The sequence below is a fragment of the Ictalurus furcatus genome, chromosome 14, assembly GCF_023375685.1.
Source record: "Ictalurus furcatus strain D&B chromosome 14, Billie_1.0, whole genome shotgun sequence".
Lineage (NCBI taxonomy): Eukaryota > Metazoa > Chordata > Actinopteri > Siluriformes > Ictaluridae > Ictalurus > Ictalurus furcatus.
In genome coordinates this window covers 6,428,815-6,447,869 of record NC_071268.1, presented here as the reverse complement: position 1 = coordinate 6,447,869, position 19,055 = coordinate 6,428,815, and the positions used below count along the sequence as shown (strand labels likewise).

The 19,055-nt window shown below is 38.4% G+C and overlaps 1 protein-coding gene and 2 non-coding genes across 3 annotated transcripts; 1 reads left to right on the top strand and 2 right to left on the bottom strand.

Moving 5' to 3' along the window:
• Positions 1-12,011: 12,011 nt before the first annotated feature.
• On the bottom strand, positions 12,012-12,148 carry LOC128618754 (U4 spliceosomal RNA). The gene has a single exon (XR_008387781.1). It is a non-coding gene; the product is annotated as a U4 spliceosomal RNA (small nuclear RNA).
• Positions 12,149-14,290: 2,142 nt separating this feature from the next.
• Positions 14,291-15,919, top strand: LOC128618216 (uncharacterized). The gene is made up of 2 exons (XM_053641731.1): positions 14,291-14,368; positions 14,705-15,919. Exon 2 carries the CDS (start codon positions 15,032-15,034, stop codon positions 15,770-15,772), a length of 741 nt encoding a protein of 246 aa, XP_053497706.1. The 5' UTR covers positions 14,291-14,368; positions 14,705-15,031; the 3' UTR covers positions 15,773-15,919.
• Positions 15,920-18,614: 2,695 nt separating this feature from the next.
• LOC128618755 (U4 spliceosomal RNA) lies at positions 18,615-18,751 on the bottom strand. Its single transcript, XR_008387782.1, has one exon. It is a non-coding gene; the product is annotated as a U4 spliceosomal RNA (small nuclear RNA).
• Positions 18,752-19,055: the final 304 nt, after the last annotated feature.

Sequence of the window (19,055 nt, the reverse complement as noted above, 5' to 3'; positions counted from 1 at the left end):
CCCAATAGTTTCAACCAAGTGTTTGGGTTTCTTTAAAAAAAAAAACAGCACTGTTAGCGTGTATAATCCTGTATTGTGTGCTGATGTGTGTAACTATTTCACAGGCGCATGACCTAAAGGACTTATCACCACGCTGGTGATCCTCCTTGCCCAGTTTCAGCTAAATTGACTTTTTTGGAGTTTGTTTCCTTATCATGTTTTCAGCAGTGAGTCACATAATACACAGGGAAAGAGATTCACTGAGTGGTAATTGTCCTCTTGAGGCAAGAGGATAGACTGCATTGATCTGCACACAGTCGAGACTTAATTGCATTTGATTTCCATGCTTTTTTAGGAAGATAACTATCACTTATCACTGGAAAGAGAGAGGGTTTCTGTGACCTCATGTCTCACACTGGCTGTGTTGACAATCCCACTGAATTGAAGTAATTAAGGTGCAGGGGGACAGCTTTTAGGTAGATAATGAACATTGGCGTTAGATAACATAAACAGAAATTTACTCTTTGTCTTCTTCATAGGAGGACTAATTAAAGAAAACCAACTAGCTAGCTGAAAATGTGACATGATAGCCTTCAGAAAATTCTAGATAGTACTCCCACTCCTTCATTAGGAAAGAAACACTTCCTAATCAAGGTTAGATAATCAGTTCAGATAAGAGGAAATGTTCAAAAAGACAGACGAACTCCAGTGTTCCTCTTCTGCTACTTCTTTTCTTCAGGCACTTGTTCTGAAGTCATTCTTTCTCGGTAGATTTCAAAGGTTTTGATGCGCAATTTATTCCGCAGGTGTCAAAATGCTCTTGATCTCTTAATAGAAATGATACCAATCATAACAACCTACACACATGCATACAAAGGGAATGAAAGCTTTAGAGCATTCAGTAGCTAGAGAATTCAGTAGCTAGAGCATTTCAAGTGAGAGAATTCAGTAGCTACTGTATGTGACAGTTGTAGCATTCAGGACATTGTTTGATTGAAGCTCTTTGTAGTCTCTGATATGTTTCGCAGAAAAACCTGAATCGCTGTGTTAGATCTTTTGAGATCTGCTGTACAGATAGAACTTGAGGTCATTTTACTACGTATAGTCTTTTGTGCTGTGCTCCTGTACTGTTGTCTTTTGCAACACAGTTCTAAGGAAACAGCATTTAGCTCTGCTGTATACATGTGGATGAACTGAAAACAAACTTCAACTTGACTCGATAAGCTTCGCAGAGACTCATTTGCATAGGCTTGTATTGTGAAAACCAAACTCCCATTAGAATTGCATACAATTTATGCATATCTGCACAATGCGCACTTGTTATGTCAGTAGTTTGGCAAATATTTACAGGAACTAACTATTATATTTCATCACTATAGCAGTATCTCTCAAATGCTTATTTAGCAATCTATCTCTTTCTGCGCCCCGCCGAGTACTGACCCTTTGTGTCCACAGGTATCTACACAGTATATTCACTCTAAAGCAACCAGAGAGTAAGTCGAACACACTGACAGCTCCCCTGACAAAGTCCTGTGTCACTTTAGGTTAGTCTACCACCACAGAAGGTCTCAGTGTTTGTGAGTGTCTTGTGTGTGTGTGTGTGTGTGTGTGTGTGTGTGTGTGTCTGTGTGTCATGTTTCTGCCTCAACACTATCATTTCCCCATATGTTCTCTGGAGACTTGCTGTCAGACTTATTCACTGGACTCCTTCTACGCTGGAAATACATGTCATTTAACAGTTTAATCAGTGCAGGTTTCTCATTTGGTTGCATGATTGTGCTATACTTATAAAATCTAATTTACATGGCATGTAAATGTACATATGTACAGTTACAAATGTAAAATGTACAGTTAATAAATATCGCATTTTATTTTATTTATATACTGTAAAACCGGATAAGTTCATTTAACTCAAAAAATTTGAGGGAAATAATTACCTCAAAAATTTTAAGTTGATAAATCAATTTCTTTAAGCCAAATACACTTAAATATAACAAGTTTGAGGTACATTTTTATATATATATAATATATATAGTGTATTTGGCTTAAAGAAATTGATTCATCAACTTAAAAATTTTGAGTTAATTAGTGTCCTCAAATTTTTGGAGTTAAATGAACTATCCGGTTTTACAGTGTATTCACCAGATGTAAATATGATGCTAAATGTATAGATACAGAAACACATTTACAATATACAGTGAATATAAAACGCCTTAAAATTGCAGGTTTTTATGATGTAAAAAAATAATAATAATAATGTGATATTGCAAACAAAAAATCCAAGTGAAAAACAAATTTTAGAAAACATTTTAGAAGGAAAAAAAAAGAAAACACTTTCAGTAACGTGGTTGCATACAGTATACAGTGTGCATGCCCTTTTATAATGTTGCATGTGAATGTTTTCAGAATTAACCAATCACATTGAAACTCACGTTCAAAGTAAGTATTGTACAGCTGTCATCAATGAAGGGATTCTGATTAACCCCAAACAAAGACTAATTGTTTCTGTAGGATTTTCTTGACATCTTTTTCAGCTGAATCTATGGCCTTTGCTTTACATTGCACATTGTACATACTTACAAAGCATGTACAGGATCTCATTGTTGAAAGTTAGTGATCAGGAGAGGGGTACAAATGAATTTCCAAAACATTAGATGTACCATGGAACACTGTGTAGGCCACCGTTAATAAGTGGTGAAAATGGGCCATCAAAGTCACATTACCAAGAGCTTGTCAAGGAGGCTGCCAAGATACCTACAGCAACTTTAAAATAGTTGCAGGAATATCTGGCAAGTACTGGTCACTCTCTGCATGTGACAACCATCTCTCATATTCTTCACATATCTGGTCTATGGAGTAGGTGGCTAGATGGAAGCCTTTCCTCACGAAAAATAAAAAATTATCCAAAAAAAACCCCAAGCCCATCATAAATTTTGCCAAACCATCCGGCAAAATGTGTTACAATCTGATTAGACCAAAGTAGAACTTTTTTGGGTGTAATTCTTAATGATATGTTCGGCATGAAAAACAAGACAGTTCATCACTCAAAGATCACCATATCCACAGAGAAGCATGGTGGTGGCAGCATCATGCAATGGGGCTGCTTCTCTTCAGCTGGGACTGGTGCTTTAGTCAAGCTAGAAGGAATTATGGATAGCTTCAAACACCAATCTATTTTGGCAGAAACCTGCAGGCTTCTGTTAAACAGCTAAAGATGAAGAAAAATTTTGATAACGACCCAAAGCATAAATCCAAGTCAACAAAGGAACGGCTTCAGAAGAAAAAAAGAAGATCAATGTTTTGGAATGGCACAGTCAAAGCCCAGATCTAAATCCTAACAAAAACCTCTGGAATGACTTAAAGATGGCTGTGCACAGGAGATCCGCATAGCCACAATCTGATAGATCTGGAGCGTTTCTGCAAGGAAGACTGTAATGAAATTGCCAAATCAAGTTGATAGACTCTTACCAAAACCAGACATAGTGCTGTATTACAACCAAAAAGTGCTTTAATTAACAAAGTATTATTTAAAGGGTGTGCACATTTGTGCAACTAAGTTATAGTACTTTTTATATTTGTTGTTCAGTTGAACTTTGTTAGTTGCTATATCACATTATAGGTGGGAAAAAAATCTGACATGATTTATCTTGGTTTCATTTTTTTACCTCATTTAAAAACCTACGATTTTAACAGGTTTGTGTAGACTTTTTTTTTTTTTTTTAGATCCACGATATCCTGAATAATTGTTTGCTCTATTTAAAATAGAATCATTCATTAGTAATAGTGAAAAGAAGAAGAAGAAAAGCATTTACTTATAAACATTTATTCATGCAGTTGATAGTGCAGTGTCCATTTTTTCACCAGAAAATATAATTAAGCCTTGTGTTAGAGGCAGTAGTGCACAACAACAGACTCCTACATTATCATTTTGACACTCAGCCATGATTGACTCTGGGGCAGACCTTAACAGTCTGTGTAATGGTCGACTGGTTCTCTCCCAACCAAAACCTCTCTAGCGATTTAAGGTACTGCACTAAGAGGAACATGTGAACATCGGGTTCATGTTTAGAAAGCACATTAGAGAGCACTAAGCAGATGGGATGTCATTTGTCAATTGCACATTTAAATCTGCATAATAGCAGTTTATCTGTCAGTCTATCTGGGATCTGATTACTTAGGACACATAAAACCAGTGAGATTCTGAAATTCAATGGAGATATTTAGAGATGTCTTCCAAAATGTTCATTTTAAATTCTACATGATGCACAAACATCCTTAAAATCCTGTTCATTGACTTCAAGACTGAGCTGGAAATGCACAATAGGCAACAATTTGGATGATGCATCAATAGCATCTCATCAGTAAAAAAATGTCAAATATATGCAGATACAAATAATGGCATTTAATGAAACAATATTTGCGTATTCTTCTTGTTAATTCATTTGTGTGAAATCCATTCGCCAGGACAAAGTGCGTGCTGAAGATGAATGAGGGAATCGTCTGCGATATTATACACCAGAAAATCTGTCGTTAAGTGAGTGAGTAGCTACGCGAGGTGTCTGATTAGGAATCCATTTTCTTTGAGCAAGTCTTCTTAACAGGCTGACCAGAGAAGACTAGCATCACCTACCATTCAGTGCTTAACTGGCATTTCTCATGTGTAATACAAACAGACGTAAACAAATACAAATGCAACTCGCAATGCAGCCGTTCTTTTTACAATGTTGGTTAAAACACAGTCTAAGCAAGCAGAGATCCTGCGTGTGCTTATAAATTGGTTCATCTGAAGATTCTTTGTGTACATATGTATATGCCTGAAAGGCAGTCCCATCAAAAGCAGTATAAACTCTGCAGAGATAGAAGAACTACACTGGCAATATCAATGCATAAGATAACCACAGAAGAAAAATTCTCAGAAGAGAAGAAGAATAGTCAATAATAAATAATAAAATAAATGAATAATAAATAATTACTACTAAAATACATTTGTTATACAGTGTTATGAATGGGTTCAGCAAAATTAGTTCAGTGCTTATTATTGCAGTATATAATCCATCCATTTTCAGTACTGCTCATCCTACATAGGGTCGTGAGGAGCCTGGAGCCTCTCCCAGTGGACCCATCACTGGGCAAAAACGCACAAATGTTTACACACTACAGACAATTTGGAAATGCCAATCAACCTACAACGCATGTCTTTGGACTGGGGAAGGAAGCCAGAGTACCCAGAGGAAGCTCCTGAAGCATGTGGAGAACATGCAGGCTCCACGCATGCAGGGCAAGGGTGGGAATTAAACCTCCCACAGTAACTTTTTTTTTATTTATTTTTTTTATTTATTGTGTGTATTTATGGGATAGTAGAGGGTAAACAAGGCTATGTTGAAGACCAGGTACAAAAGCCAGACACTAGGCACCAAACTTTGGAATGCCATCACCTAGGACCTTTGTAACTGCATTTCCTTCTCAAGAGTCAGCTTACCTTTTCTCACATCACTATTCCCTTTCTTCTTCCTATTACTCTTTCGTTTTCTCTTTTTTTCTTGGTACAGTGAGCTTGAGTGTTACATGGTAAAGGCACTATATACTGTAAATGAAGCACATTATTATTATTATTATTATTATTATTATTATTACACTGTTTGTGCTAGCCACTATCTGTTGATTGACAGAACCTTGAAGAAAGCCCTGGGCATTCTTGACTGCCAGTGGTCAGAGTGAGCGGCATCATTAGTGTTGACAGTGTGGACTGCTGTGCCTGTAGCTATTTTCTTTTGTGCAACATAGCCAACCTTCATTTGGAATTATGTCATGCTGCTCAACTGTCAAAGGAAATCAGTCCTGCTCTAGCTAGTTGCTTCAAAGTATTTGGACTGGATTAAAAGAATATACAGACAGGTTGCAAATTAAAGGAATTTATTTATTTATTTTTTTGTCCATCATTACATTTCAACCCAACTGATCACCTTTAGAGTCATGTGTTAGACAGCGCTCAGCCATCATCGTCATCAAAATACCAACTGATGGAATATTTTTAAGAGGATTGTATTCATCTCTCCAATATAGTTCCAGAGACTTGTGGAATAATTGCCAAGGCATATTGAAGCTTGTCTCATGGCTGATGGTGGCCCAGGACCTTACTAAGACACTTTATTTTTACTTAAATTTGTCATTTTGGGGAGATGATGTGAAATTGCATTCTAAGATGCCTCTACAGTAGATTGAACATGATAAAATGCCCTCTAGGTCCCTTACAGTGGAGACAGTGTGATGCAGTGGCTTCACTGTCTTTCAGCTGGGGAAAAAAAAATTTTTTAAAGTAATGAAATGTCAGCTAGGGTTAAAGCTCTTTAAGTCATGCACAAATCTAGAACTTCCAGAGTCTACAAAACAGCTAAAGGACAGTGACCAAAAAAAAACCAACAACAACAACAACAACTTGAGTGCACTGAGTCAGCTTTGGCATGAATTTGAGAACTGATGTCCACTTTGCACTTACCTATCAAACTTCAGGCCACTGAGCTTCACTCTTTCTCTGTCCTTGGCAATGTCATTTACCCTTTAGAAAAATGTTCTCTCATAAAAAGGCACAGGACAATCAAGACTATTTTTGTTCACCTATTTACTAAGGAAAAATTGCTTCCAGGTTTAGCCATTCTTTGTTCACAGAGCAAACGAGGACGCCAACACAATTAACCGAGCCCACTTTTATAAGAAACTTCACTCAAGCTCTAGAGGGAAAACTCTTAAGCAACATCCCAACTGAAGAACATGACAGGCGGGCAGCTGTTATCCAAACCAAAAGAGGGAAGTCTTCAGGAATTGTTCAGGCAGTTAAGACGGCCATCATTAGAGATGTGAATGTTAATGACCCTACCATCTTCTAATTGTGTTGCACCTAGTGTTACAGGTTGAGTCTCAACTGTCCAACTTTCACTGAGCTGGAATGCATGACTATTAGTTTTATATTGAAACATCAAATGCAAAAGGACTTTGAGTAACAAGAAAAAAAAATGCATAATTGACTACAGGGACTAGTTTCAAAGTTTGGCAGTGTGATATTATTTATTTGTTTAATGACACACATATGCCTGTGTGACAGTCCAATGTGCCGGCCCATCGCCTTCCCCATCCATTCCTCTGTCTCTCTCTCGGCAAGTCGCCCATTTTGCCACTCTGTATATTTATTCATCTACACAGATGGATATCGCCCGCTCCTTTGGGTGTCTTAGCAACTACTGTCTCATAATAAGGATTTCACACTATCCATCGCCCACTCTTCATGGACAGTAGCACGCAGTGGTGAGCACTCATAACACAACTGAAGTTAGAAGATTAGGCCGGTAGAGCACAGACTCATCCATGAGGAAAGGCTGTATGCTCACCAAATCTACACTTCAAGATAACACTATGCCACCACACCAATTTGTGTTCCTTCCCTCAAACTGTTGCCACAAAGTTTGAAGCACACAACTGTCTAGAATGTCTTTGTATGCTGCAGCATTACAGTTTCTCTCCACTGGAACTAAGAGGTCCAAACTTGTTCCAGCATGACAATGTCCCTGTGCACAAAGCGAGCTCCATGAAGACATGGAGCGGCTGTGGTTCAGGTGGTAGAGCAGTTGTCCACTAATCGTAGGGTTGGCGGTTTGATTCCCGGCCCGCATGACTCCACATGCCAAAGTGTCCTTGGCCAAGACACTGAACCCCAAGTTGCTCCCGATGGCAAGAGAGCACCTTCATGGCAGCTCTGCTACCATTGGTGTGTGAGTGTGTGTGTGAATGGGTGAAAGAGACACAGTGTAAAGCACTTTGGATAAAAGCGCTATATAAGTGCAGACCATTTACATGGTTTCCAAGATTGTAGTGGAAGAACTCGAGTGTCCAGGACAAAGTCCTGACCTCAACCCCACTGATCACTTTTAGGGATAAACTGGAACAATGACTACAGCCCAGACCTCCTCATCAGACATCAGTGCCTGACCTCACTAATGCTCTTGTGGCTGAATGATCACAAATCCCAACAGCCACGCTCCAAAATCTAGTGGAAATCCTTCCCAGAAGAGTAGAAATTATTATAACAGCAAAAGGGGAATATATCTGGAATGGGATGTTTAACAAGCACATATGGGTGTGATTGTCATGTGTTCACAATCTTTTGGCCATATAGTGTATAAAATGTACCTATTATACCATGGGTTGCTTTCCCATTGTCTCATTTATAGCCAAACACACAGTAACAGCAATTATTCATTAGCACGAATCTAACTCAAGGACCAAATCCAGCCCACTGCCTTATTTAATTTAAACTTGTGAAATATATTATTAAAACAGCCCTTAGCAGAGTACTACCCACCATTTTCACACTTATTATTAGCATTAGCATAATATAACAATGTACTCGAAATCCTAACAATGCATTCCCTTCTCACTTACACAACAACACTGACACCTAGTGTTCATCAGCTTTTCAAAGTCAACAGAAATGACCAAAAAAAAAAAAGTTAATGCTGATGGGAGACTAAGTACATGTTTGTTCTTAGCAGAGACAAGCCAATGTGAGTTGTTTGTAAAGAAGCTGTGACAGTCATGAAAGAACACAATAAAACAGTACATATACTGTACTTGAGTATTCTGGTAACACTTTAACCCCTTTATTCATAGAGACTACCTTTTGATTTAAGAGTCTAGATTATTGGTGTCTCCTATGTTTAGTCTGCAGCATATAAAATGCACTTAAATTGAAAACTGCAGTTATGGTCTTCAGAGGATGTGCGTGTATTGGATGCGTCAACATTTTTTTTTCAGTAAATACATTTTTATAATATATTTATATATTATATATAATAATATGATTTTGTTTCAGAGAAAAAAAAAAATCAAGGCGTTAGAATGGCCCAGTCAATCACCTGACTTGAATCCAATTGAACAAGATTTAAAGACAATATGTTTAGAAGAACGGACCAAAATCACACCTGAATACTGTGGCGCATTAATTTCTTCATACAGGAAGCGTCTTGAAGCTGTCATTATAAACAAAGGCTTCTCCACTGAGTATTAAATACATTTCAGTTAGCATGTTCAATACTTTTTTCCCGTGTCATTGCTCTTTATTACACATAACTTTATTTATGAACTTTAATGTTGTGAATTCTTTATATGTGCAGATTTCTTGAGTTAATACTGATGTCTGGTGAACATTTCATGTGAATAGCCTCATAGGAAATATATTTACTGAAAAAAATGTCGTGTTAAGTGTTGCATTCAATACTTATTTCCCCTACTGTAGAGTTGTATGATTTTCTTCACCTTGGGTCCAAAAGGTTTCTCAGAGTCAACAGAAGTGCTCACTTCTTTTATCTTCTAATAAATGACTTCTCCCAAGATTAGAAATTTCAGTGCTGAATTTAATAACAAATGGGTTTGGTCTTAGTCGTCAAATATATCTTCTAATGAATGAAAAGAAAATACTGTACATTACATTTTAAAAATACTTTCTTGCTCATTACTTTCTCTCCTCGACCAAACAGATCATAAACCTCAGTTTACAATTAAGGGAAAGCAAAATGCATTAACAATTATTTATATTGCATTATTTATATTATGTTCAGCATCTTGGAAGTGAATGTTTCAACTTGCCTTTTTGTGTGTTATTCAGTGTGTCTAAGCGTTATTATATTTTTAGATCGATTTGAATTTAGTATTATTTTTACGAGTCCAGTTTAATGCCTACATTTGAGCTCTAGGGGCTGTGGTTCAAGCCTAAGCACTACATGTGAGAGTTTTATACATGGTCTATGATTCTCCTCTCATCTGTTTAGATTTCCTCTCACATTACATCCCAAAAACATGCCACTCTATTCTAAATTACCCCCCAGGGGGATTTAATGTGGCTTTAGATAAGTTGTTTATTTAATTAAAAGTTGTTAAAGAATTCTTTTACAAAAATAAAATATTTACATATATAAATATAATTAGATATAGATATAAATATAAATATAGTTAATATATTCAGTCAACTTTGTTACTTTGACTTTCATATTACTAGTTCACAGTTTTTAATGCTTATAATGCTTAAATATTCTGCTAACAGTGTATTATACATTAGACTAAGTAGGAGTTTGTGTAACCTTAATCTTAAAATCAAGTTCAAACATGAATAAAGATTTATGATAAAACATAATCCTAGCCTAAGGATCAGTTTGAACAGAACAAACCCTAATTCCAACAGAGAGAAAAAAATCATATTTTTAATTAAGATTAAATAAATTATTACAAAGCTGTCTTCTCAAGAATTTTTAAAGATGAGGTTTAATTGAAGTGTAAGACTTCCTCAGAGTCTGAAATCACATCATGGATGTCTGTGCTCACTTGGTGCGTCAAAGAAACATTGTTTTTCCATAAGTAATTTAGATTATAAACGTAGAGGGGCATGTTTCTTTGGCATTGGACTGGAATCTGTAAATGTGATTTATCTTTACTCTTTTGCGGCTAAGTGGACTTTAATCCTTGTGCATCAATTTAAAAAAGTTACACATAGGTCCATAGAGGACAAAAATGTCCAAAAACTGTCATAAAAATATTATATATTAATTTTTTTTTCCCACTTTCACTGATGTCGATTTTTTTTTTACCAGCATCAGTTCTAATCATAATTAACATTCATTCATTTTCAGAATTGTAAACCTTTAAATGCTGGTTTGTTTACATAATGCCACGTGACATAATGAGGACCTGGACATTTTTTAGGATACATGGCATCATGGACTCTATCAAATATCAACAGATATTAAATGAAAACCTGACCGCCTCTGCCAGAAAGCTTCAAATGGGCCGTGGTTGGATCTTCCAGCAGGACAATGATCCAAAACATACATCAAAATCAACACAAAAATGGTTTACTGACCACAAAATCAAGGTCCTGCCATGACCATCCCAGTCCCCTGACCTGAACCCCATAGAAAACCTGTGGGGTGAACTGAAGAGGAGAGTCCACCAGCGTGGACCTCGAAATGTGAAGGATCTGGAGAGATTCTGTATGGAGGAACAGTCTCAGATCCCTCGCCATGTATTCTCCAACCTCATCAGGCGTTATAGGAGAAGACTCAGAGCTGTTATCTTGACAAAGGGAGGTAGCACAAAGTATTGACTCAAAGGGTGCCGATAATTGTTGCACATATTTAACAAAGATATAGTTTTTATAAACCTGTTTTGTTTGCAAAATGTTTGATATCCATGAGAGTAGAGTATTTTTGTGAATCTTTTTAACAAAAGATCAAAAGGTTAAACAATAAAGACAATTTTTAATAGCCTTCTTTGCTCATATTTATCAAGGGTGCCAATATTAATGGAGTGCACTGTATAATAACTATGTGTTCCATTTTAATAGAAAGTAGGCCATCATCCTTGCAATAACAAGCAAGAGAAACAATCCAGAATGATAATTGGTTTTTGTTTTATTTTTTAAGTTGAATTTATTCTTGGATTAATATCACTCTACAGCCATAATCTGCTCATTTTTTATTTTCTGAGTTTGACTGTCTTTTCAAACTAAAAAGGTCCTATGGTCCACTACAGTGGGCATGCTGTAAAATTAAAAATAAAAATAACATTTAAAAAGTCTAAATTGTAGATGTTTTTAAAACCGAAACTAGGTAGGAAATCAAACAAAATAAGAAAAATTAGATGACACTTTTTTCCTTTGGGTGTCAGGCGGATATGGTAATAGGCGTTTCCTGTTCGACACGCGCTGATAGCGGTAGACCAATCACAACAGACTGGGACGTCTGACCAATCAGAGCAGAGTATGCTCTCTGAAAGGAGTTTAGAATGAATCCATAAGAACGGATCAATGAGTCATTTGTGACACAAATACTGCAATTTAAATTATGAGCACGTTGAAGTGTTTTTTTTGACCTCGGGTGCATGTAAATCTTTTTTACGCGAACTTGTAAAAAAAAATTAAGCACGTTTCAAAACCATTACAAGTGTTTTAATGTACAATAATAAATTTTATTTTTTCACAAGTAAATGAGTCTCCGTAGAGACCGTCAAAAATTGCCATAGCCGACCGTTAAGTCGTCACGGCGGGGTATTGGGTAAAGTTTTCAACTAGCAATAATCGCGCCTCGGATAAACCTCATAGGCTACGATACTGCCACTGCGCAAAGCTGAAGAAATCTTCCGGGACACCAGGAGACGAATTCAAGCGATTAACAAACTCGCTGACGGTAGACAACAAATAACCACCTGATCAAAGCATAAACAGTACTCCAGTACACATATACTTGACATACACAAACTAGACACGTTGCTCACTCCCATTAAATAATTTTTGAAAAATACTTCTAGAATTATCCGCAATGCATTATGGGAGACAAGCAATGCGCGGGCAGGAACCAATCAGGCGTAAGAGGTTTTTGAGGGTCGTTTCTGTAACAAATGCACAACGATATACACCCCTAAATCCTGTTAAAGTAAGCAATAATGCTTTCTGACTTAATCAGAAACATAACTAGTCGATACAGCAACAGATTTCAGCTTTGTAGCTTAAACACTTCCGGATAGCAGCTCGTGGCTGATGACGTCATTACGGAAGCCGGGGAGGGGTGCAGACAGTGCACGTGAGATATTTTCACAAGAGTTATATTTTCAGTGTTTTATGAGATTATGTCGTCATGTTCAAATCTTTGTAGCAATTATGCATGTAACTGGGGATATTACAAAAATGTTAGAGAGTCAAATAGAAGTTTTTTTTTTTACTTCCGGTATGGAAAGTGCGATTTCGCACCACTAGATGGCTGTAGAAGTGTATATCGGAACCCGATTCGCGTCACCTGACCGATTTGACCTGCGCATGCGCACATTTTTTATGCTTAACGCCACACGTGCGCGCTATTTCACATTACAGCGCATTGATTCTGTCATTTCAGTACAGTAACTCTAGTAGGAACAACAGTAAGTATCAAGTACTATAAAATTGCCTTAATGATTGATAACTGTTTACATCACATTAAAAATTTTGCTAAATATTCTCAAGTTAGCATACATTTTATTACATGTTTTATGTTAGATGTTATGGCATGTACTTCATCACCACTATAATCAGTGTGGTGCACTAGAGTGACCACACTAGTAGTAAAGCTTATCTTTAGCAGAACACCTTCTTTCTTGACTTTGTGCATGCAAAGGTGTGAATTAACTCCTCAAAGTTTTTTCTAGATCAGAAATATGGGCTTATTTTCAGGAAGAATCAGATTCTGGCCCACTTTAACACTTAACTAGTAGTAGTTGTAGTACTTGTTTCATTTGTTGTAAGAGTTAATATTAGTATTGTTTATATAATTATTTTTTATTTGTACTGCACCTTTCATGTAATAATAATAATAATAATAATAATAATAATAAGCTTATTTTATATAGTGCTACAGTGAAGGAATAAACTAGACATGTACAGAAAATAATTTTTTTTTTTTTTTTATATGGGTTTAAAACAACATCTTGAGCCTAGCTTTTTTTGGTTATATCTTTAGGCAGGCCACTCATCTGTGTTACTTGCTCATTTTGACTATTAAGCAGTTCTTCGCTCGCTTTTCTACAGTGCTTAACTTTTGTTTTCTGCGCAAACTATGGCTAATGAAAGTGATAAATTGGGAGGATTTGATGAAGAAACCCGATAAGTTCCACATAACTTAGGCATGCTCTCTCTCTTGTTCTCTCGCTCTCTCTCTCTCTCTCTCTGTCTATTCTCGCTCTCTTTTTCTGTCTGTTCTCTCTCTCTCTCTCTCTCTTTCTGTCTGTTCTCTCTCTCTCTCTCTCTCCCTCTCTCTCTGTCTATTCTCGCTCTCTCTGTTCTCTCTCACTCTCTGTCTGTTCTCTCTCTCTCTCTCTCTCTCTCCCTCTCTCTATGTTCTCTCTCTCACTCTCTGTCTGTTCTCTCTCTCTCTCCCTCTCTCTGTCTGTTATCTCTCTCTCTCTCTCTCTGTCTATTCTCGCTCTCTCTATGTTCTCTCTGTCTGTTCTCTCTCTCTCTGTCTGTTCTCTCTCTCTCTCTCTCCTTCTCTCTCATAGCCTGTACATCTTCTTATCTGAGTACCCAGAAGTCCCTGTTTTTGTTCTGACACAATAAGCTCTCTGTTCCTAGTTAAGTCAAGCAATGATCTAACTCTTCCTCCTTTTCTGTATATATAATCTCATACTTTCAGCATTAAACTAAGAAGCTTTCACTGAACGATGTGTCGGTGTGACTTCTTCCCGAGCTCAGACGAGAGGAATCAGCCACTACAGGGTCCAAATTCTGGTTCTGTGACTGGTATCGCAAAAGAAACAAAACGGGAAAACATCCCCCAGTTTTTGGCTGATTGCTGTGCTGAGCTGCTCGTTTATAAAACTCGTGAGTTGAACTGGTTCTTTTTTAGATTAGATTAGATTAGATTCAACTTTATTGTCACTATGCAGAGTACAAGTACAGAGCTAATGAAATGCAGCCAAGCATAACTTTTACCACTTTCTAGCAATGGTAGAGTTCTGGCTGTCAGTAATTTGTGAAGCTGTAAAGTGTTTCCAATTTAGAGACATTGTAATCAACTTAGAGCTCTTCAGCTCACATTACAGCCAATGATATACGACTTAAAAGAGCAGGAGGTATTCCAGAAAGCAGGGGCTAATGATAATGATAATCCTCATCCTACTTGACCTCTCTGCTGCTTTCGACACTGTGAACCATCAGATCCTCCTGTCAACTCTCTCCAGCCTGGGCATCACTGGAACGGTTCTGCGCTGGGTGGAATCCTATCTCTCTGACAGTCACTTCAAGGTGTCATGGAGGGGAGGTATTTCTGAAACTCAGCAACTCACATCTGGCGTTCCACAGGGGTCAGTTCTGGGTCCACTCCTCTTTTCTATCTACACTACAGCTCTAGGGCAGGTGATTGAGTCTCATGGCTTCTCATATTATTGCTATGCTGATGACACCCAGCTCTATTTGTCCTTCCAGCCTGACGATCCATCCGTCTCTGCACACATCTCTGCTTGCCTGTCGGACATCTCGGTCTTGATGAGGAAACACCATCTTAAGCTTAACCTGGCAAAATCTGAGCTTCTCGTCATCCCAGCCTGTCCCTCAATCAACCACAACCTTACTGTACAGCTCGGCTCAACCACACTCAAGCCAACCAGGACGGCCAAGAACCTTGGGGTGATTCTTGATGACAGCTTGACATTTACAGACCACATCTCAACAACTGCACGATCCTGTAAGTTCATCCTGTACAACATCAAGAAAATCAGACCCTACCTCACTGAACAGGCTACACAGATACTAGTCCAGGCTCTTGTTATCTCTAAACTGGACTACTGCAACTCACTACTTTCGGGCCTCCCAGCCAGCTCCATCAAACCCCTTCAGATAACTCAGAATGCTGCAGCGTGCCTTGTCTTCAACCAGCCCAAGAGAACCCATGTCACACCCCTCTTCATCTCCCTCCACTGGCTTCCTGTAGCCGCCCGCATCAAATTCAAGGCCTTGATGCTCACCTACAAGACCTTGTCTGGTACAGCACCCTCCTACCTCAACTCTCTCCTGAAGGCTTACGTTCCCTCACGCAATTTGCGATCGATCAGCGATTTACTAGTTCCCACTCAGCGTGGCTCAAGGTCCCTTTCCAGAACCTTCACACTAACTGTTCCTCATTGGTGGAATGAACTTCCAACCTCAATCCGGACCGCAGAATCTCTCACCATCTTCAAAAAACAGCTAAAGACACACCTCTTCCGTGAACACCTAACCAACTCATAAAAAAATTAATAAATAAATAAAAATTTGCACTTACACTTCTACTCTGTGCACTTTGCTTCTTCTGGAACTCAATTAATGGATCTTTTATGGTAGCACTACTTGTATTGTTCTCTGCTTGATATATCGCTTTGCTTGTATTTTTCTCATTTGTAAGTCGCTTTGGATAAAAGTGTCTGCTAAATGAATAAATGTAAATGTAAATGTAATGAATACTCGGGGGGTGGGAGGCAAAATAGGCCTAGCGACGTCCCTGGGCACAGATACCGTATACATGCTTCTTACTTAGACAGCAAGTTGAATATTTCCTGACTTATTTAGAAGCTAAATTTATTCAGAAACAGCATCACCAGCCATCGCAGTAGCAACTGATTTCAGCATTGTAATATAGACACTTCCTGATTGGCTGCTTCACTTTTAGAAAAGGTCCAGATGCTTGATATCCTCCTGATGACACCCAAAAAATGCAGCTACTGCCATCCTGCTATTTACACCTATGTGCAATGGCAGCGGAGAAGAAACAGATGAAGCAGTTGCGCTTTTCTTCTTTCAATAAAGGGGACTAACTCCATATTAATGCCCTTGGTTTTGGAAAAGGATGCTCACCAAGCACATATGGATGTGATGGTCAGGTATCCACATACTTTTGGCCATATCGTAGGTGGACACTTGACCATCTTACTTAGACAACAAGAAGTTGAACGGCCCAAATGTGGATAAAAAAAATTAATGTAATTTCTTGCTGAATTCATGTGAACAAGAGTAATAGAAAACACAAGGGTGACTAACAGTCTTTCTCACACTTTGAATGATGGCAATGAGAGAGGAGTCAAAAAGAGCAAAGCCCAAAGCTGGTAGGTTCACTCAACACAGTAACTGCATGTTGAAATGCAGGATGAGACTTTCATCTCCAGAGCAGAGATTACTTTCATATTAGTGATAATGAACATACATTACAAAGGAAAGCAGCCAAAAACTCCTGCTTGGTGAGTGAAATATACCAAATCGCTGATTTTATAGCCTTATGTTACATTTAATTCAAAGCTACTGATATTTGTCTCAATGTAGCAATAAAACACAGTATGTATCAGTTTAATACTTTAATGAGGCCAATTAAGTTTTGCCTGCTTAATTTTTAAGTTGTTGATGAACGTCTATGTGATTTAGTATAGTTTATGAGTGAGGGCCCTGAAGGCTCCTTGAAAAGGTCAAATATGAAAATGCAGAACTCCCCCGTCCATCCATCCGTCCGTCCATCCATCCATCCATCCATTTTCCATACCGCTTATCCTAGACAGGGTCGCAGGGGAGCCTGGAGCCTATCCCAGGGGACACGGGGCACAAGGTGGGGGATACCCTGGACGGGGTGCCAACCCATCACAGGGCACAATTGCACACCCATTCACACATTACGGACAATTTGGAAATGCCAGTCAGCCTACAGAGCATGTCTTTGAATTGCAGAAGCATGGGACGAACATGCAAGCTCCACACACACAGGGTGGAGGTGGGATTCAAGCCCCCAACCCTGGAGGTGTGAGGCAAACATGCTAACCACTAAGCCACTGTGCCCCCATGAACTACCCCCGGAACTCCCCCGGGAACTCCCCCTCCAAAATCCCCAAATGGTAATAGCATAATGTACAATGCTATACCAGAAATCCTCATAACAGTGGCCCCATCTCACTAGAGGGAAAGAGGAAGCAGAACTGGGATGTAATGTTAATTATTTAGCTAGCTTTTTGTGGTAGAATTAGTCATAAGTGTAAAATCCAACACCTTCCCAAAGATGTTCTGTTGTGGCCTAAGTGATGTGATAAACAACGGTTTATCTAATTGGTAAGCTTGATCTAGCATTACATCTAGAATGCACAATCTAACACAATATTTCAGACAGTTATCCTTTTTTAAAAAAATATTATTATTTAAAAAGCAGACATTTTTGTTTTGCCCCTTGTTTAACCTCTTACTAGAGATCGACCTACATTTCCTTCTACAAGACGTAGTACTTCTATACCCTCTTCTTTTATTTCTAAAGCTGTGGGGGAAAAAATTACAAAATTAAAAAACAGAGGGGTCCAAAAGTCTAAGACTACTAGTGAAAATGCTTCTATTTTGCATTCTTTTCTAATGTAATACAATAATTTTCATTAGAAATGACTCTCACTAAGCACTTTAGTAAGAACAATATACTAAGACTGGACTGGGCCTCCCATTGCTCTCAAACCAGCCTCAATTTGTCATGGCATGGAATCCACAAGATGTTGGAAGCATTCTTTTCAGATTTAGGTCCATGTTGACATGATTGCATCACACAATTCCTACAGATTTTTCAGATCCACTTTCACGCTCCGAATCTCTCGTTCTACCACGTCCCAAAGGTGCGCATTGGATTCAGATCCGGTGACTGTGGAGGTCACTGAAAAACACTCATTGTCATGTTCATGAAACCAGTTTGAGACGACTTTTGCTTTGTGACATTGTGCATTATCATGCTGGAAGTAACCATTAGAAGACGGGTAAATTATAGCCATGAAGGGATGCACATGGTCAGTAACGATACTCAAATAGGCTGTGGAATTCAACCAAGATTTATTGGTATTACTGGGCCCAAAGTGTGCCAAGAAAAACATTCCCCACACCATTACACTGCCTGCACCAACCTGGACTGTAAACATAAGGCAGCTTGGATGCATGGATTCATGTTGTTGGCACCAAAATTTGACCCTACCATCTGTGTAAAAGATCACACTACACCACAGTGAGAAAAGCCAGAGAATTCAACTTCCAAGAACAGGTGCTTCAATGTGCAATAACAAATTCTATTTTTTCACACGTAAATGAGTCTCCTTAGAGACCGTCAAAAATTGCCATAGCCGACCGTTAAGTCGTCACGGCGGGGTATTGGGTAAAGTTTTCAACTAGCAATAATCACGCCTCGGATAAACCTCATAGGCTACGATACTGCCACTGCGCAAAGCTGAAGAAATTTTCCGGGACTCCAGGAGACGAACTCAAGCGTTTAACAAACTCGCTGACGGTAGACAACAAATAACCACCTGATCAAAGCATAAACAGTAGTACAGTACTAATATACACAGACTGAACATATGGATCACTCCATGAACCATTAAATCATTAAAAGAGAAAAAAACAACAACATCCAAATGTGTACGCATTGCATTATGGGAGACAGACAGTGCACGGGCAGGAACCAATCAGACGCGAGTGTTTTCTGAGGGACGTTTCTGTAACTTTGTAACGATATACAACACTAAATCCTGTT

Coding starts and splice junctions, on each gene's coding strand:
- LOC128618216 (XM_053641731.1), top strand. CDS start 15,032: ATGAGGAAACACCATCTTAAGCTTAACCTGGCAAAATCTGAGCTTCTC.